At 43.9% G+C, this 21105-nt stretch overlaps 2 protein-coding genes across 2 annotated transcripts; both read right to left on the bottom strand.

Annotated features, from left to right (window-relative positions):
- Nucleotides 1–3731: 3731 nt before the first annotated feature.
- LOC311027335 (dynein axonemal heavy chain 1-like) lies at nt 3732–6472 on the bottom strand (the record flags this gene model as incomplete). Its single annotated transcript, XM_084031324.1, has 10 exons — nt 6378–6472; nt 6048–6167; nt 5861–5943; nt 5577–5718; nt 5240–5395; nt 4871–5069; nt 4507–4760; nt 4152–4364; nt 3896–4060; nt 3732–3737 (listed from the first exon to the last, which is right to left on the bottom strand). The coding sequence occupies exons 4-10, from the start codon at nt 5676–5678 to the stop codon at nt 3732–3734; spliced, it is 1095 nt and encodes a 364-aa protein (XP_083887450.1). The 5' UTR covers nt 5679–5718; nt 5861–5943; nt 6048–6167; nt 6378–6472.
- Nucleotides 6473–12244: 5772 nt separating this feature from the next.
- LOC311031241 (tripartite motif-containing protein 16-like) lies at nt 12245–14451 on the bottom strand. Its single transcript, XM_084037425.1, has one exon. The coding sequence runs from the start codon at nt 14431–14433 to the stop codon at nt 12775–12777; it is 1659 nt and encodes a 552-aa protein (XP_083893551.1). The 5' UTR covers nt 14434–14451; the 3' UTR covers nt 12245–12774.
- Nucleotides 14452–21105: the final 6654 nt, after the last annotated feature.

The raw sequence follows: 21105 nt of genomic DNA, 5'->3' as shown, positions 1-21105 counted from the left end.
TGCGTTTACTGTAACATCTGTTTCGCACATAGGCAGCTGTCTGTACAGCATAATTCCACATTTTGTCTGGTAATTTACTGTCAAAAAGCATACACCTGCCCATCTCATAGAGGGTTCTCCAACCTCTCTCTGCCGTGCCATTTTGGTGAGGCGAATAGGGTGCAGATGTCTCGTGCTTAATCTTATTTTTGGTTAACAGTGCTTTGAATTCCTTGCTCGTAAATTCAGTACCATTATCCGAGCGTAGACATTTAACTTCCCCAAAAGGGGCGGAGTCTGCTAAGAACCTCTCTGTGGCATGTACTGCATCACTTTTGCATTTGAGGAAATATACAGTCATGGCACCTGAATAGTCGTCCGTAAAGGACTGTGCATATTTGTGACCTTCTAAGCTTGGGGTTCTCATAGGACCAGCTAAATCAGTATGGACCAGTTGTAAGGGCTCTGTAGCCTTTCTGTCTGGCTCTCTATTTCTTGTCTGTGTGAATTTACCCTTTGCACATATTTCACACAGCTGTGCCGGCCTGGCTGTACTGCCTCTGCTTTCCATACCTCTTACCACACCCATTAATTTTTGTACATCCTCATAATTACAGTGACCCAATATTTCATGCCAGGTTTGCATGTCGTGGCACATATTGCATTTATCAACATTCTTCTGAACAGTTGGTAAGTAAAACAGATTACCACTCTCATGGAAGTCAAACCTGTCCCCTTTCTTGGTGGTCATGTGGCTGTCTCCCTTCTTGAATGTCACTGTCGTTCCAGCATTTGTTGCCCTCGCCACTGAGAAGATGTCGTGTGGGTAGGTTGGCATGTACAGTGCCTCCTGTAGCTGCGCTCTTTGTTGTCGTCCCTCGTTGTCTAGCAGATAGATCAGCGCCGTCCCTCTGCGTTGCGCCATCCCACTGCACTTGGTCCCATCAGCCAGCTCGATAGAATGGGTGTCGGGCTGGAATGTGTTGTCAAAGCTCTTGAACTTGGCGATGTCGTTCACAATATGAGATGTCGCTCCGGCGTCCACCATTATCCCTTTCTTCTTCACGTTGACAGGTGGCCTCTCGCTGGTTGCATGCTTGGCCATGAAACATTGATCCCCGTCGTCGATGTCCTCCTCTTCTTCTGCAACTTTTCTGGCTCCGTCTTTTCCCTTTTTCCTGCAAAGAGACTCTGCGTGTGTGTTACTCTTGCAGTGACTGCACCACACTTTCTTGGTACACCTGGTTCTGATATGTCCTTTTTCTCCACATTTGTAACACGTCAGAGTGGCTTCCCCTTCCTTCCAGTGTGTCTTGGTGCCTTGTTTGCTTTGCTTTGTGCTAGGCTTCATCATGGTCTTCATCACGCTGTCTGCAGGTCCGGTTGTCCTCATCTTCTCAGATTCTTCATAGACCCTCAGTCTTCTCTTGAAGTCCTTGAATGTCACGTTATCCTCATTTTGTGTAACGTGGACAGCCAGTGGTCTGAATGAGTCTGGCAGTCCATTCAAAATGGTGGCTACAAGCAGCCCGTCACTCATGTTCTCTCCTGCATCACGAAGAGCTGAAATTATATTCTCAGCCCTTATCATATAATCAGTCACAGTCTCATTCCCTTCCATTTGTATGGTGGTCAATGAAGTGTACAGGTTTAGAATCCTGGGCTTGCTCTTTCCAGAATAATGTTCTCTTAATAATTTCAAGGCTTTCCTTCCATCATCAGCGGCGTCATGCCTTATCAATGATAGGCTCTTATCATCTAGTGCATTCACTAGTTGAGCATAACAATCTGCATTCTTCGCTGGATCTGCAGCTATGGCAGCCTCGCTAGCGGGCTCTCTCAAAATGGTGTCTTTCAGCTTCAGAATGTGTAAACGGCTAAGGAATCGCGTTTCCCTCATTCTGCATCCATACTGTAGAATAATAGAATGCAGTGGAGTCTAACATCAGGAGTGACAAACAAACAAATAACCTGAGCTGGCTGATCCACTCAAAGTCATTGATGCTGGAGACTTTCTGCTGGACCAGGTTGGCTGCAACATCCTTAGCATGAACGTCTATGACGATGAGGGCCGACAGCACAGCTCGTTGCATCTTAGACAGACCTCCTCTCACCAGCTGCACCAAGTCTTCCAGCTTCAGAAACAAGAGGGAAAGTGAATGTCAGCATACTATGTTAATGTTACTTGTAAACGTGTATATTTTTCACCAGTTATGTATATTTAAGTGAATGTGAGCGTGAATGGTTGTTTGTCTCTACATGTCTCCCTGTGATAGACTGGCGTCCTGTCCAGGGTGTACCCTGCCTTCGCCCAATGACAGCTGGGATCGGCTCCAGCCCCCCCGTGACCCTAAATACAGGATAAGCGGTAGAAAATGGATGGATGTATATTTAAAGTGTTATTTAGTTTGAATAGGGGTCCCATATTCCACACCTGTGTTTGTAGTTGGGGATAAAGGCGGTTGGCCAAGTCTTCCTTCTCCAGGGCCTCCGACACCTCAGCAGTCCAGAAAACCTGACAGCCAGCTATCACCACTTGACCAGGCCAGGATAACACCCACTTCTCACGAGGTTGCTGAGGGATGCACATAAAGATTATACAAAAACTGAACAACTTCAATCTGCCTTGAAATTGTACAAACAAGTGATACAAGAGTAGAAAGCACATCAAAGTGAGAGTTAGTGTCACAGACCTCTGCGTAGACTTTGAGCGAGCGGTCAATGTTATCCCTCAATGTGGTCTTCATAGATTTCTCCACATCCCTTAGCCAGTCCTCCACGTTTCCAGTCGGCCACACCGGCAGAGACAGCTTCACCTCCTCCCCGTCTCCAGAGTACATATGTGTGATCTGGAGATCTGGCTGGAATTTAAGCTGAGAACCAACAAGAGCTTCAGTCTCATGTAGTAAGCATGTTATATTTTTAGTTATATATGAGCGGTATAATTAATAATCAAAGAAACAACAAACCAATGAAATGTTCTCAAAGCATTTGCGCAAGTGCGGTTGTACAGCAGTAGGATCTTTGGTCTGGGAGAGTATCTCCAGGAGCTCATCATCCGACAGGAAGTAAAACCTAAAAAAGTGTGTCAAAGTTTAGCAAATCAGTCCCCATATACTTTGTTTGTTCAAGTTGCGTTATTTCGTTTTTGATACAAGGTATTGCTAGTTTTTCTTTTCACAGCCACCCCCAAAGTTTCTTTGGCTGCTTTCTGGCAAGTTTGTTCACATCATATGAAAAAAGATCAACGCACCCTAACTCTAGTATTATTATTATTATTATTATTATTATTATTATCACCAGAAAGCCAGGGGAACTTCAGGACACTTTCAGTGAGGCTCACCTTGGGAAGGAGCCTCGTTTTTTCTCCAAGTATTCACTGAGACCCTTCTGTACCTGTTCCAATAGTGCGTTGCACTTTTTCAATTTGGCTAGTAGATGAGAATCTGGACAAAGCTCAATCACCTAAAGAGAAATGCAGAAACACACATTAACAGTTAACAACAATCGAGCAAGCATTTTTATTAAAACTGCCATAACATTATATATGTTATATATGAATATTATTTTACACTTTTTCTGATTTATCATTCTAAACAATATCCATCCATCCATCCATTGTCTACCGCTTATCCTGTATTCAGGGTCACGGGGTCTAAACAATATCATATTGTGATTTTAAATACCAGTAAAAACTACAATTGTGAAGCCAGGACTCTAAACTGAGAGCCTGGTATAATAATATGTATGATTTAATGCTATAATGGAAGTGGGATCAAACAATGGGGACTGATTTGAGGCTGCATTTAGTTTATTATAGACTTATAACAGAAAATAAGTCTGAATTCCTGAAAATTTGTTGCCAAAAATATCTGCCACATGCATTATCAATACGAAGTACTATGGAAGCTCTGACCTTTTGATTCTTGAAGGCCCGTTTCATGACGGCCCTCCATATTTGATCCATTTGCTGGTATCTTTTCCCCTCCACAGGCAGCTGCTGGATGATATCATCAGAGCCGAAGATGGGTTCCAAGTAGAGCCAGGAATTCTGGCACGTCAGCCACTCCTCCAGCACATCCTGCAACCACCACAAGAGGTCAGTAGCACAACACAAGACACTACACGGCAGTGATAGAAGAGACTAAGCGACCACCAGTGAGTGTGCGTACTTGAGTCAGTCTGAGCTTGCTCTCCCAGGTGTTGATACGGCTCTCGAATATTTTTTTGAAAGGGGAGAAGGACATGCTCTGTGTCATGACGATGTGGTCATCCAGCAATTGTGACACTTCATCTGGGCTCTTCAAGATGTAGGTGCCCGTCTCCTTGTAGGGCAACACATCAAAGTCTACTGATGACCACTCTTGTTCCATCTTTTCCAGGGCCTGAGACAGAAAGTGTGGGGAAAAAAACAGTGAGTAGAGCTTCTAAACAACACAAATCACTACGCTTCTGTTACACCATCATTCTGTAAAAAAATGTTTAAATAAATCAAAATGTAACTGCTGAAATTCTGTTCAAACGTACCTGTTCAATGGTATACTCTTTCCCAGCCACCTCAGCCACCCGAGCGATGTCATCCACGTGGTTGTGGAGGCCCAGCTCTAGGTAGTGAGTGAAGGTCAGTTTGGCTTTGGGCATAACTTTCATTTGAATGAGTTCTGAAAGCTTCTCCCAGTGGCGGCTCCTCATCACTGGGTTCCTCAGGCTCCGGATCAGAGGAACGTGAGCATAGAAGTCCTCTATCTTGCTGTGGATTGCAGATGCGACCATCAGGCAGTCTGGGGACGTGTGTCAGACAAAAGTGAAAATGGGCCAAGAAATAAAATACATTGGGCATATTAACAATCACATTTTGTCACGTTTGAATGCAGATAGAGGTGTCACCGACCAGGAATGTCCTTGAACTGTTTAATGCATTTCTGCATGGTCTTGTGGGCATCTGTAACGTTGCGCTCAAGCTGCTCAGGGTCTATGGAAGACAGGGGGTCATTTAACCAGCTCGCATGCCAACATAGCCATTTAGAGGTGGTGATCCATAGGTCTTTAAAGGGCTGGAAGTCCTGAAGCAGCTTCTGCAGCTGATCATTCTGGAATACATATTTACAATTTCCTTGTCAGAAAAAGCATGACCAATATTATAGTATGTATATGTAGTATAATATTTCCCTGTTTGTTTAACAGTTCAAAACAAGGGGATATATTCTCTTGATTGACAAAATGTATCTAGACATCATTTGATGGATTCTCTTTCACTTACATTGGTGACAGGAATGCCAAACAGACGTTCTCTGGTGTTGTAGGTCTGAGCCATTGTCTGACACTCCTCAAGCTTCTTGCTTATATGCCTCACCTTGTTGGCCATCACATGGGCCTGGTCAGCGTCAGCATGACCGCTAAACCCAGTAACCAGCATCTATAAAAACAGTTACACACACACTTACTTCTACTGAACCTTACATTTCTAACATTAACTAATAATAAACTATGCTCTAGAGTGGATGACTTTAGAAATGAGAGCTCACAAGCAAAAAAAATACAAATAATAAAGGGATCCGTCCAAACGAGGCTACTCTCCGGAGTCTTGCTCAGCTGACCTGTAGGGAGTCAAGGTCCTTCTGATAGTTGCTCTGGTCGACCAGCTGGATATCATGGAAGCGCTTCTCATCCTCCGCATGCTGGACGGCGACAGCTTCCATCTGGCTGATTATCCTTTGAGGCCACACAATAGCTGTCAACCTGCAGACATGTGAAGCAATCAGTCGACAGTTTCCTCTATTCACTCTAACCACTAAGAACCCATCAACTCACGTTTCATTTCATTTCAGAGCATCCAAATTCAAAGATTAGAACATGAGCATGTGGATGATTTTACACTTACTTTTTATGAGCATCCTCATCTGAGAGACAGTAGAAAAGTGATTCTATTAGCTCATATTCTGACAGGGTTGTGCCAAGGGTTTTCTGCTTTGGAAAGATTGAAAATAAAAAAAAATCAGGTCTACGAACAAAGAACCCTCCATATGACGGTTAACAGAAATAGCCAGTCCATGCATGTGCATGTGTACCTTGTAGCTCTTGAGCTGTTCTGGGATTTGCTTTATCCACTCTCTCTTTTCAGTCAGTTCCTCAACGCTGTTTGGCCTCTCATGTAGCTTGGTACTCAATGTGTTGCACACTTCATCCGCCTACGCACATATGAGACAAGAACTTACAACCAAAGTCAAAACAAGGTCACTTACAAACTGAAGTTAATTTAGGAGTAATGGTTAAAAAATAATTTAATTATTAGAACATTTCAGTACATAACACTAATGCAGTACTGCATACATACACTACATGTACACTACATACTCCTCATTGTCTCACACACACACACATATCAATAAATGACTTACATCATTAATCTGCTTGCGTAGTTTCAGGACAAGTTGGTCCAGCAGTGCATTGGCTAAAGCCCTTCTTTTGTTAGAGAGAGCCTGACGTACCGCCTCCACACGGACAATAAAAGGACCAATGACAATGGAGGATGGCAGAGAGCGCTCGAGCCTTTCCTTGTCTTTGAGAATTTGTTCCACACCTTTCTTTACTTCTTGGGCCGTCTGTTCTGCATGCGTATGAGATCTGTCAGAAAAGAGTTAAATGACTCCATGATTCAACGAGGAAAGCCTCCTGAATGGGCCGTGAATCTGACACTTGGAGAACCTGCATACGCAACGTGAATCAGGCTTACTTGAGAAGCGTTTCGATGTCCAAGTTGTGTAAGTCTAAGTGTTTCTCATATTCAGCAGCATAAGCCCTGAGAGGTATGGCTGCTTGCACCAGAGCATTGCGGACCTTCGCTCTCAGCTCCATTACTTCTGGTTCCCAAGATGCCCCCAACTCCAGCACTGGATCCCCACCAAAGTACAGCTGCTGCATCACAAACTGGCATGGACAAGAGAGAAACCATTCAATTATCCTCCCCTGGAGTCATTATCGTCACTCATGGACAGATCAACGATTTTATTTTACCTGATCAGGCTGCGGTATGTTGTTGGTGGCCAGAATAGCTCGATCAAACAGGTTGACGATAGATGTCTCAAAGTTCTCCAGAGCAGTGCTGTAATGAACCCCAGTCTGATCCAGAACCAAGTCCACCAGGAACAGAGGGTTCATGTTTGGCCTAGTTATAGAGAACGTAGTAATATTACAATATTTAGCAGAGTTATAGGTTGTGTCACACTCAAACATGTGAGCCCATGTATGCGACTGCATGCTATCCTACTTGTAAGGGCTTGTGATGAGGTCGTTCCCCCAGACCAGGTCCTCAGGACATGTTAGCACACTGTGGCAGGCGTTTAACATCAGCTGAGTCAGGCTGACCAGCGACTTCTGCACCAGGAAGTGCAGGGAGTCTTGCAGTTTTAAACGCACCACAGCCATCAGCCTACACAGCTTGGAATACTGGTACATCTCCCAGCAGGACTCGTTCACATTGTATGCACCCTTGCCGCTGTGAACCAGGTTGTGACGGATTTTCTTGCTGAGCGTTTCTATCCATTCCTGCCTCAGAAACAAGCTGATCTGCAGGAGGAGGAAAACATTCAATGCTTCTATATTCATGTGAAATCCAGGTGTGTTATTCAAGGTTTCTCTTTCTGGTTATCCACATCAAAAACAAAATCTATTGTTACATTTGATTGAATGGGATTTGTGCAGGCCTTTTCGTTACCAGTGCCATAATGATGAAAAATAAAAGAAGAGGCGTTGCTGCTTTATAAATAGTTTGAATGACAAAGCCTCAGTTGCCCTGATGGTTGATTCTTTTAGCTTTGTAGTGGTTAAACGTGGGTGCTATATCTGCACTGATCACACGGTACATAGAAATTCTCATTTAAAAGAAATGACTTTGAAGTCATCGTCGAACAGAAGAAAAGCTACCCCAATGCTACAATACCTGAGTGTGTATTTGTATCTGGGCGTCTCCAAACTTGTCCAGTCGCAGCGGTTTGACTGAGGTGACACTGAACAGCGTCATGGTTGCTACGGTGTTGCACTCTGACTCTATTTCAGATAATACACGGATCACCTCTGGCTTCGTTAGCAGGGAACGGTGGACAAAAGCAGCTTGCTGTTTCTTAAAGTCAAAGCCAGGACCTGGAGCGTGCCCTGTGCATAGATAAAACAAACCAGTGTTTAGATGCTGATTCTAATGCTAGGTTTAGTTTAGTTTATTATAGGATCCCCATCAGCTGTGCCCTAAAACATACATTAAACATTACAGTCAACATATTAGAGAATGGCATTAAAATGTATGAATAAAAATGTTCTCTTTCAACATAGTTCCCAGCAATATACACAAATAAATATACATAACGTCCTACAAATATGATGTGCCCAGGTGTTTTCTTATTTGTTTATTAAACATTGATTTTTGTGTTATTTAGTCAATAACAGTGGGAAAGAATCCCATATTTTCATCACTCTTTGCCTTGGGAGTGAAAACTGGCATTTTGTTGCCTGTCTGGTAGAATATATACATGACTCGAAGTATAATATAGGGGAGTAATACATTTCTTTAATCTTAACTCAATCAAATGTATACAAGGACAACAGTCATACCTTTTTGCTGTTCATATTCAGGATCCTTCTTCGGCAGGACGATGTGTGAAAACTCCTTTGGATGTCTCAACACTACTTTGTCAAAGATCATGCGGTTCATTGTCCGCTGATATTCCAGTTTGATTTCTTTCTCCAGATACTCTATACACTTCTCCAACCTGCACACATAATATTCCAGTTATTCACCTTTACCTTAGTTAACATTTCAACTCAGAGGCATGTGTTATAAAACAGATAACACTGAACAAAGAGACAATTACAGCAACGTGATGACATTACTCACATTTTCAGATTGAGCCCAGGGGTTGAAAGGGCACGTCTTTTGATACGCTGGAGGCTGTGGGTATCAAGAGATGGTGTTCCCCTACTGATGGGCATGCAGTCCACAGACAGGTGGTAGAGAATCACAGCTTCTGTGTCCTCCCTCAAACTGAAGGCAGACTGGATCCGTTCAACAAAGACACGTGGATCCTCAGCACTGAATAACAATCTGATCCTGGGTACCCAGACCTTAGACCCTGCTAGCATGGAGTTTACTCCTATGAATAAGAGGGGGATGGAGGGCATACATACATGGTGAACAAGACAGAGACAAGATGAAGTTATGAGACTCAAAGAACATGAAAAACCAACCAGGAGATTTGCTCTTTTTGTATTGTTCATTGAGAGTAGGATTTCCTTCGTCATCTGTCAGTTTGCTGCATTGGTGAACTTTCTGTACCAAGTACTGGCATGTCTCCTTACTATAGTCAAGAACCCCAACGACATGCCAGCTGTACTGCACGGGGGCACTTTTTGGGTCGTCTTTAAAAAGGAGAGAAGAAAGAAAATAGTGACCATCTCTGTTTTTACACATCTATTGTACTGTGTTGCTGAGGAAAATGTACCACAAGGACTCTTGTCATCTGTAGGCAGCAGGGCTTTTGCAGCAATAGGTTTTCCACCAGGTGATCCTTGATCATTGCCCAGGGCAAGCCAGTCTTCTGGAGTCCGGCAGTCATACTCCTCATTGTCAAATATCTAAAGGAGAGAGATATGAAACATGAGTGTGGAGTGGACTTTGGCCTTAAATATCAGATGTAGTGGCTACCCAAATGCCACAGAAAATATTGCAGCAGTAACAGACTCACCTCCAGGGGAAGGTAAGGGGATACAGGATCGTCCGTTGTAGTGATATGCTCATCACGACTGCTCTTGTGTCTTGGCATTAGGAGGTTGGAACATATACCCTTTTCTGCCAAGAGCTGTTCAAAGTCTAGTTTCAAATATTCCCTTCGACATCTGTGAGAGAACAACAGAAAACAGTAAGTCTTAACAACAGGCAGAGAAAATAAACCAATGAATGGATGCCACTCAATCAGCTAATGTGCGATATAAAATAAATTAATACATATGTGCCGTATGATAGAAGCTCAGTGTCTGAATCACTCAGCAGTGAATCTGACATTAGAATATGTATAATACGTTCACTACAGGAAATGTCATGAATGGACTAGAGACTAAGGGTCCTTTCTGTCTTGCACACAAACACTGCACACCTCTCTATCGCTAACTTGCGGGGAATCTGGCCCGGAGCGGTTTGGTAGGGTATCTGGACCTTGGGTGAACCTCCACCCCAAAAGAAGAAACAACTTTGTGCTTGCTGTGGGACAGGTCCATGGTTTTCAACAGGATTGCATGGAGCCTCGAAGGTTGTAACTGAGGAAAACAGTGGGGAAGAACAAAGATTTTAGACACAGCATCTAAAAAGTTGTACTTTAGAGAAGCATTATATGTTCCTCTTATAAATACATATTTGGCTACAGAAATAAATGCCTACATTTCTAAAAAATGTCATGTTATACAGTAGTTTCGCACCTTTTGTTGTGTTGAGATCACTGAACCCAACGATGGATCGACCCCGTGACCTCCTGGGGATCTCAGGTCCAGCTGTACTAGACTAATGAATTAACAGTTATAGCCTTTGGTTTTGGCCAGAGCACAGCAGCATGATAATGAGCACAACATGATATAATATCTGTCAGAATTTGAAAAGGCAAATGCATATTATGTATTTTACCTGGAAGTTGAATGTGGTGATGTCCTCTGAGTAGATGCCCCTCTGTTCATTGCGCCTGGCCTCTGGAGGTTTGCTGTGTACACCAAAACCTGGCAAATAGTTCCTTTCCATCTTCTGCAGAATAACATTATTAATGTTTAACAATTAAGCCTGGATGTAATCCTGTTAGGTGAAAATAATATGTACAGCCCATTAGCTGAGTATGCTTTATTTTACAGGCATGATGTGGATGAAAACGTTTTTTTCCCCCAGGAACACTAATTAACATTAATAAACGTTTACATAAGCTAACGTTATATTTGGAAAATGAACAACCAACTGTGTAATAACAGGACATGTGTGTGACTCTGTCGCTGTTTCCAAATAACTATACTGAACCAGGACAACAAACCTGTTAATTATACCGTAAACTGTTTAGTGTTAGCTGCTAAGGCTAGCAACGTAACGCAACGTTTACATCTGAAGGGTGAACAAGTGACACAGCGTAACGTTTGCTAATGTAATCTTCTAAACAGTGATTTTAACACAACGTTACCTTAAATCCTGCCGGAAGTTCTAACGCTCCTTTTTTCACCCTCTGCGCAGCTAAAACATTGGCGAGGGGAACTTCTGAAATCTCAGTTACCGAGTGGACGTTAGCTAACTGCCGGTGTGAAGTTAATGTCGGCCATAGCAACGGTTGTCATAGAGACGGAGACCCTCCACCAGAAGTGAAGAGCGCGAGCCAGAGCAGAGCAGCACATACTGAACTCAAACCAAAAGTACACTTTTTATTCACTTTTACTTTATTGGTTATCATAATATGTAATCTGTAGATGTAATATGTAATACTATTGATGAATACTTACATATCTAAATATTTGAACTGAGGGTTATGGATACTTTTGCACAAATAAAACATCTGAATGCGGCAATTACCACTGGTGAGCCACATGAGTGTGAGTATAGTGATTAGTGATAGTGTGTGTGTATGTATATATATATATATAGGAAAACAAATAATAAAAAAAACTGCTCCACTTTCAGGAGGACGGTTTGGGATTCTCGGTGTCACAAACGTCCAACTAGAGCTCCGATGCTTCTGAGAGAAGTGCAAAAGAAGTTCTTTATTTGGCTACGTGTTACTGAAACACACCGACGCTGGAGAACCAAGAACGTTTGTGGACAAATTCTCTACATTGCACGTGGGAAAGCAAATATAAAACCTATAAAGTGTTAACTTATACCACACGTTAAACTGAATGCAGAGCCAGTGTTTTATTCTGTCCCCCATTAAAAAGGAAACAAGGCTACATGTGTGCAAAAACAAACCCTTTCACATTTACAAAAAGGACATAAAGAGCCCGACAGTTAGTGTGTGTGATGCATGGAAAGTCAATCAACCTCAGAATAACAAAATCCTTGCAAAAATAAGAAATCAGCTCTTCGGTTAATGACACAGGAGGTGATGAAACCTGGACCCGATGAAAGGAAACCCCGTGTGATGAAACCCACAACCAGGAAACATCTGCACCGCCAATCTGAGAGTTAAAGACACACGACGAAGCTCGGGGGAAATCATTTATATTCAATATCATAATCACATAAGTATCAATAATTCATATAAAAAAACCTCTTTAAAACAAAACTTTTCAGCATCTGTGATCGACGTCCCAAAAACAAACAAAGAGTCTTACAGGAGGTGGAGAAAACAAACACACCTGGCAGTGTAACTAAACCCGGAGCGATCGCTTCCTGTGAAGCTGATGATGAGATTTGAGGCGTGTTGTTGTTGTTCTGGGTCGCATTAGATCGTCAGCTGTTCCTGTTATTTTGTCCACCTCCCGCTCACACCATCAAGTACAAGATCTGCTGCTCAGTTAGCAAAAATATCAACAGAATAAAAAAAGTACTGGTGTTACTGGTGTTACTGGTGTTACTCTTTCAAGACCCACAATAAGGAGGGACTTGTCAAATGTAACATTTTCAAGCTGTGTTCCATTCTCAAAAGAAAACATCAGCAAAACAGTTATTTTATTTTTAATGGGATTCAAATAGAGGAGAGAAGGAGGCGGAGAGGAGAAGGACAAGAGGAGGAGGAGGAGGGAGAAGAAGGAGGAGGTGAAATCATTCAACTCTTAAATGCCTTCTGTCTAGTTGAGTTGACAGAACTCACCACTGCCTCTATAAACATGAAGTCCAGCATAGAGGGGCTTAGTGAACGTGGTCTGGACTCTGTGGAGGAGAGTCATGGTCTTAGAGACGCTGTAGAAGGACAGAATACCTGCTCTGTGATCCAGGAACACTCCTACTCTGGAGGACCGAGGACCTGAGACGGGAGTTTGAACTGAGTTGTAGGAGAACGTATATCTGTTGTTTTTACAATATAACAACCAGGATTTGTCATTGTATCCAAACATACATTGATGCCCGTCTCCTGTTCTACTGATACTCTTGTATGCGACTGCTACACCAACTCCACCTCCTCTCCTCTCCACCTCCCAGTAACAACGGCCAGTCAGACTTTCTCTACTCAGGACCTGATCATAACCAGTGAATCTGTCTGGGTGACTAGAATAAGACTGGATATGACTGCATGTTGCTTTTCTGTTCCCCTCAGATAATAACAGATATGTGTTTGCTGTGTTTGGATCCAGTGTGATTTCACGTGAATATTTCAAGAATCCAGCTCTGGTCTTGGGTTCTGGTTGTGGCAGTGAAACATCCACTTCAGTCCCTGCCAGTGAGACGTTTGTCCATCTGTGTGTCAGAACTTCCTGTAGTCCATCTCTGACTTCTGACAGCGCCGCCGTCACGTCCTCAAAGTAGCGGCGAGGAGGACGGGCGTTGATGCTGGATGAGTGTGTGGACTCACTGAGTGGTGACAGTGACGGGTAGTCGTGTAGAAACTGGTTGTGATCCTCTGTGTGCGAGAGCTTCTCCAGCTCAGCGTCTCTCCTCTTCAGCTCACTGATCTCCTGCTGCAGCTTCTCCTGAAGCTCTCCGACTCGACTCACTTCAGTTTCCTGCTGGGATCTGACCTGCTGCTTCACGTCAGAGCGTCTTCTCTCCATGAGACGGATCAGCTCCGTGAACATCTCCTCACTGTCCTCCACTGCTTTATCAGCAGAGTGGTTGATGGCCTCCACCTCCTGGTGGAGCAGCTTCACATCTTTGTCTCTGTCCTGGATTCTCTGCTGGATGTTTAGTCGACTCCCCTCCAGCTCTCTCTGCCTCTCGGTCCTTTCTGCTGCAGCTGAGACTGTGTCGTGGCCTTTATGTTCCTCCACAGAGCAGAGATAACAGATAGACTGCTGATCAGTACGGCAGAACATCTTCATCACCTCATCATGACGAGAGCACACGTTCTCCTGGAGCTTGTTGGAGGGCTCCACCAGCCGGTGTTTCTTAAATGCTGCTGATTCATGATGAGGCTGGAGGTGTTTCTCACAGTAAGAGGCCAGACACACCAGACAGGACTTGAGGGCTTTCAGTTTCCTCCCAGTGCAGGAATCACAGGCCACATCTTCAGGTCCAGCATAGCAGAGACCAGCAGGAGCAGCTTGGAGTCCAGTCTTCTTCAGCTCCTCCACCAGATCTGCCAACATGGTGTTTTTCAGCAGGACAGGCCTCGGTATGAAGGTCTGCCTACACTGAGGGCAGCTGTAGATCTCCTTCTCATCCCAGAAGCTTCCAATACACTTCATGCAGTAGTTGTGTCCACAGGAAGTAGTCACCGGATCCTTCAGTAGATCCAGACAGATGGAACAAGAGAAGGTTTCCCGGTCCAGCTGAACTCCTTTCTGCGCCATTTCACCTCTCAGCGACGACGACTGTCTGAGTTTCACTTAGTGAGAAGTGAAACTGGTCTGAGGTCTGATCTCAACAACACTGTGTGTGTGCAGTGAAGGTGGCCTGTCAGCTGCTGCACTTCACCGCCATGTTGGTTACACCCGTCCACACGCAGTAGATCTGAAGGGGAGGGAACAAGGAAGTGTGTGTGTGTGTGTGTGTGTGTGTGTGTGTGTGTGTGTGTGTGTGTGTGTGTGTGTGTGTGTGTGTGTGTGTGTGTGAGAGAGAGAGAGAGAGAGAGATTTTTTTTATTTTGACAAAAAACACTTTATTTACAATATTCATATATACATATACATACAATATTCATCAATATCTCAACAGAGAAAATGCAATGCATCAATAAAGTGCTATTTGTGCATAAGGTTAATAAAAAGAGGAGTTTATCTGATAAAAAACTGTGCAAATACTAAATCATCATTTTTGACAGAGCAGATAAAATCACCGAAGCACCACCGCCGTTTAAAATGTTCCACGTCCCCAATGGTCTTATAAAACTTAAACTCTAGACATATTCTTGACTTAATGTTACAGAGAAACACATGAAGGGCCTCATGCCCCCTCTTTCTTTTACCTTGTTTCTCCGACTGATGTAGACTGCCATTTTTGCTTCTCCTAATAGGAAGTTTATCAGCTGCCATTTGACACAATCTGTCTTTTTCTATCCTGCAGCAAAAATAAAAACTCTCTCTGAAAAAAACACATTAAAAGAGCTAAAAACCAACGTTAAAAAAGAAAAAAAGCTTGTGAGTCTCAGGCATTCAGTAAAAACATGGAAAACTGTCTCTCTTAGGCCACAGAAAGGACATTGGTTTGAAACGGCAGGATTTAAAACTGAGACAAAGGCATTTGAGGCGATGGCACCATGAAGTACCCTCCACTGGAGGTCAGCTGTCCGTTTTTTAAGGGGAGGCTTGTATAAAACCCTCCACTGCGGGCAGGCCCCGTCCCACCCCGCTCTGTTGCTCCAAGCTGTGGGGGGCCTACTTTCCAGTCCTTTCCTGTTGACTGATTTGACAATGTTGGTATACAGCGTTGCCTTGTCGGCTCTGTGCAGGCTGAGCTTGCCCGGGCTAGTGACAGTTAACAGGGGTCCAGTCTCTTCTCCAAACTCTGGGCTCAGGCCAGAGGGGGGGTCTATACACGACAGACGATGCCACAGGAGGGATGCAACAAGATTATTTCAGATTAAAACTCTACCTCTGTATGACATTTGAGGGAGCAGCCATTTCCATTTTTTTATTTTACTCTCTACTCTTTCTAGGACGGTCTCCCAGTTTCTCAGCACCACAGCCTCGTTCCCGAGAAACACCCCAAGATATTTCAGCCCGTCTTTTTTCCAGGCAAGGCTCTGGGGGAGAACCGGGAGACCGTCAGCCCATTCACCAACAGCGAGGGCTTCGCTCTTTCTCCAGTTCACCCTCGCTGCTGATAAAATAGTACAATTGTTTACAATATTTTCTAAAATGTCCATCTCACCCTGATTTTTAATAAAAACAATGAGGTCATCAGCGTAGGCTGATAAAACAATGCTTCCATTAAAACCAGGTAAAATTAGACCTTCAATATTAAAACGTATTTTGTTGAGGAGGGGTTCCAGGGAGAGCGTGTAGAGCATGCCAGACAGAGCACAGCCCTGCCGAACGCCTCTACATGCTCTAAAAGGAGCACACAGACTACCGTTTATCTTCAGCACACTCTCAACCCCACTGTACAACACCTTGATCTTAGCTATGAAACCAGCGCTGAACCCAAACTTCTCCATAACTTTCCAGAGGAAATTGTGTTCAACGCGGTCAAAAGCCTTTTCCTGGTCTAGACAAATCAGACCAGTGTTACTGCCCAATGAGCTGGAGACGTCCAAAACATCCCGAATGAGGTGGACATTGTCCACCATGGACCTGCCGGGCACACAGTAGGTCTGGTCCCGATGGATGACCTGCTCCATAGCTTTCCCCAGCCTGGAGGCAAAGAGTTTGGACAGAAGTTTGTAATCCACACACAACAAAGACACAGGGCGCTAGTTTTTGATTTCTTGCAGGTTACCTTTTTTTGGTAGGAGAGTGATAACTGCTCTGCGGCAGGAAGTGGGCATGGAGCCAGAGGCCAGACTTTCATTAAAAACATCTAAAAGATCATTTGCAAAGATGTCCCAGAAGGCTTTATAAAACTCGACTGTGAGGCCGTCGATGCCGGGAGCCCGCCGCCCTTGCATGCCCTGCAGGGCAGCGTGTAGCTCCTGCATCTGCAGCGGCCCCTCGAGACAGGTGTTGGTCTCCTGAGAGACCTGAGGCAGTCCACCAGTGAACCCCTCCAGTAGAGCGTCCTGCTCCTCATATTCGCTTGTGTAGAGGGAGGTATAAAACTCCACTGCACGCCTTCGGATCTGGCTTGGCTCCACAATCTCCTGCCCTGTGTCTGAAAGCAGTGTGTGGATTACTCGCCCCTGCCCATTCTTTCTCTCCAGGCCGAAGAAATAACTAGAGGGGACATCCATCTCTTCGATGGCTTGAAACCGGGACCTGACCAGTGCGCCCTGTGCTCTACTTTCCAGCAGGTCAGCTAAAGCTAGCTTTTTGACTTTGAGGACTTCAATATGTTCTCGATCTCCTGTGGATTCACTTCAATTCTCAAGTTCCACTATATCTATCTCCAGGTCCTTCATAGATCTAGTGATGTCCCAAGACCCGAGAATGATCAGTAAAAATAGCTGGGGTAATTGTGCATGATTTATAAATATTAAAGTGATGCTTAAAACATTAAAAACGATCTAGTCTGGCTGAGGAGATCCTGCTCTCTCTAAGGTGGGACCATGTGTACTGTCGGCAGTCTGCGTGCATCCTCCTCCACACATCCACCAGGCCATGAGCAGAGACCAGCCGCCTCAGAGCATGCTGGGATGCTGGATGTGGCTCTGCATGGTTTCGGTCTAAACCCTCATTTTCAGTACAATTAAAATCCCCACCCAAGAATAAAAAATCCTCCGTGGCACAGCCGTTTAAAACATCACGTACTTTTTCTAAAAAAAACCTTCCTCTCTGCACCGATTGTTGGAGCATACACATTAATAAAAACACCTGTAAAATTGTCAAATGGAGCTTTGACTAATAGTAGCCTCCCCTCGATAAAATGCTCAACCTCCAGTGAGACTGGAGTAAAAGCCTTGGAGAAGAGGAAGCCTACTCCTCCACTCAGAGAAGTGCCATGACTCAAAATGGCTTCCCCTTCCCACTCTCTCCTCCAGTCTGCCTCATTGCCTTTGTCACTGTGTGTTTCTTGTAAAAAATAAAATATCTATTCATTTCATTTTTGCTGTTTCATAAATACTTGCTCTTTTTTTGTCCTCTCTGGCTCCGTTCACATGAACACTTCCCACTCTAAAACAATCCATGTTGAGTGAGAGGTTAAAAACGAGGCTTAAAAACAATAAATTAATTAAAACACACATTAGAGCATTTTCCATCACTGTCCATTTGTTTTTTTACCTTGACTACAAATTTCTATAGACTTCTTGGTTGGTCAAACCGGACAACTCTTGCTGGCTAATATGGAGCCGGGCCGAGGAGCAAAACAAAGTTAGATCCGGGAAGAAATCCTCTATTTTTACCCCATGTTGGTTTTTTGTTTTTCTTAAAAAATTCCTGATTTTTTCTGGAGTGTATTGTGATTTTCTTTGGCTGTTGCTGAGGCTAGGAGCTTCACTGCCGTCGGACACATATTCATCACTGCTCTCGTCTGTGTTGGCCCTCCTATCCGTCTGCCCGTCTTCTTCACTGGCTTTACTCGTTTTAGCATCACTTGTTGTGTTTTTTGTTTTTCTTTGTTGAGTTTTATCAGCAGAGTGGTGCTGCTGACGATGCGTAGGAAGGAGGCTGACGACTTCTCTCATTATAGAACATTTATTTCAGAACAATGAAATGTGGCCATCTGCCGGTTGGGTTGAGCGCGGACTGACTGGAATATGAAAAACGTTCCGCATAAAAATGTCCATGTACGGGAAGTCCATTAGGTCACAATACAATACATGAACATTCATTACATTAATTATTGTGTGTGCTCTTGCGCCCTCTTGTGTCTCTAAGAGTAAACAATATTTACAGTCATGTAACCTGAGAACATAAAAATAGGCTTACATTTTAACACCCCCACTTGTACTCAGGTTGGTAACACAAAAACACCAAAACAAGATTAAACAAATGTGTACCTTTGGCTTACACATATTAGTCACCAAAAAGAAGACCTGCAAACTTTCCCAGTTTGAACTTGCTGACAGGCTTCGTCATCACATCAGCGACCATTTCATCAGTAGCACAATACATTAAATTCACCTTACCCTCATTCACAGTAGACCTAATAAAGTGATACCTAATGTCTATGTGTTTACAACGCTTTCTATTCACAGGATTTCTGGCAAGAGCAATCGTCCCCTGATTGTCTTCGTGTATTACCGTTTGTGTGTATTGGTAACCATCCATATTCTCCAGTAATTGTTCTAGGTAAAGGCATTCCTGAACAGTAGAAGCAAGTGCCATATACTCTGCTTCGCATGTGGAAAGTGCAACAGTAGGTTGCTTCTTTGCCTTCCATGAAACAAGTGCACTGTTTTCACTAAGACTAACACAGTATCCTGTGGTACTGCGGCGATCACTGGTATCAGCCGCCCAGTCTGCATCACTGTAGGCTTTTATACCAAGATTCTCAGTGCTTCTCCTAAAGGTTAAACCTTTGTCTGCTGTACCTTTAAGGTATCGCAGGACATGCTTCACAGTAACCCATTGCTCCTCTGTAGGCTCAGCTAGGTACTGTGACAGCCTGCTCACCACAAAACTCAGATCAGGCCTAGTGCAGGTCGTCAGGTATATCAGACTGCCCACGGCCTCTCTGTACATCCTGATATCTGTCATTTTAACTGCATCATTACTGTATTCGAGCTTTTGCTCACAAGGGGTATCTCTCACCCTGCATTCTGACATGTTGAAACGCTGTAGAATTTTGTTAATGTACTTCTCTTGTGACATCTTAATGCATTCATCAGAAAAATCAAAATCAATACCAAGAAAATGTTTGAGTTGCCCCAAATCTTTCATCTTGAATTGCTCTGCAAGCATCCCTTTCACCTTTTTCAGTTTTCCTTCATCGCTTGCAGCGATGATCAAGTCATCGACCCACACAATTATGATCACTCTCCCTTCTTTAGACTCTTGGGAATAAACACAGTTGTCAGCTTGGTTTTGTGTGAAACCATTTTCAGTTAAGCAATCATGTAAAACCCGGTTCCAGTTTCTTCCAGACTGTTTGAGACCATAAAGCGATTTCTCTAGCCTATACACTACACCCTCTTTTTCTTCATAGCCCTCTGGTGGATTTCTGTAGATTTCGTGGTCGATGGGGGCGTGTAAGAACGCGGTTTTCACGTCCATTTGGTGGACCAGTAAATTTTCCTGCACTGCCTTCTGTAGCACAATTCTAACACTGGTTAGGTCTGCTGTAGGTGAAAACGTTTCCCCATAGTCTACCCCCATTTTCTGGCTGTAGCCCTTGGCGACGAATCGAGCCTTGTACTGGTCATTCCCATCTACACCAGACTTGATTGCGTAAACCCACCTACCCCCCACTGGTTTCTTGCCCACGGGTAGTGTTGTCGGGGTAAAGGTTTTATTCTCATTTAGAGACTGGATTTCCTCATTCATTGCTTTTCTCCATTCTTTTGAATTGTCTGACTGCATTGCTTCACCATAAGTTTGCGGAATGCCACATACTGCTCTGCAGCAGTAGTCTACTGTGACATGCATCCCGTCACTATCACTGTCTTCTCTCACGAAGTCGCCTAGGTAATTTGGTGCCCTCCTTTCTCTTGTTGGATACCGCCTACTCTCAGGATCGATGCTTGTAACACTTCCAGTTTCGTTATGCTCAGTAGACTCATTTGCTGCCCTTGGACTATCGCAATGTGGACTTTTACCGGGTTCATTTTGCTCTAGAGCCTTTTCTGCACTCCTGTTGACCCCCTGCGTCCCCCTAGTTTAGATCTGGCTCATCTGTCTGTGTTTGTTTTTCTGCAGCTGTTTTGCTCACAAATTTCACCAGCCTGTGTTTTTGCACTTTGTTTGTATTTGGGTGATACACCAAATACGCTGGGCTATTTTTATCGTACCCCACAAAACGCCCCTGATCACACCTGGATTCAAGCTTTCCCTTTTCCTGCTCATAATTGTAGCAAACGGACCCGAATCGTTGCATTCTGGACACATTGGGCTTTTTGTTTGTCAACATCTCGTAAGGAGTCAGCCCTGTGCGCTTGTTCAAGCATCTGTTGCGTACCGTTGCTGCTGTTTGTACTGCGTAGTGCCAAAGGTGTTTTGGTAACGCACTTTCAATTAGCATGCACCTGCCCATCTCGAAAAGAGTACGCCACCCACGTTCTGCTGTTCCATTTTGGTGCGGTGAGTACGGAGCTGTCGTCTCATGCCTAATTTTGCTTTTCCTCAGCAGCGCCTGGAAATCACCACCTGTGAACTCAGTTCCATTATCAGATCGCATACACTTCACCTTCCCATAAGGGGATACATCTGCAAGGAATTTTTCAGTTGCCTGCACTGCGTCACTCTTTTTCTTTAGAAAGTAAACAAATA

The sequence above is a fragment of the Eutrigla gurnardus genome, assembly GCF_963514095.1.
Source record: "Eutrigla gurnardus genome assembly, chromosome: 2".
NCBI classification, from domain to species: Eukaryota; Metazoa; Chordata; class Actinopteri; order Perciformes; family Triglidae; genus Eutrigla; species Eutrigla gurnardus.
The sequence above is the reverse complement of the archived record's forward strand: the minus strand, read 5'-3'. Positions and strand labels throughout refer to the sequence as shown.

Bases quoted from the DNA above. Each gene is read 5' to 3' on its own strand.
- LOC311031241 (XM_084037425.1), bottom strand. From the start codon at position 14,433: ATGGCGCAGAAAGGAGTTCAGCTGGACCGGGAAACCTTCTCTTGTTCC.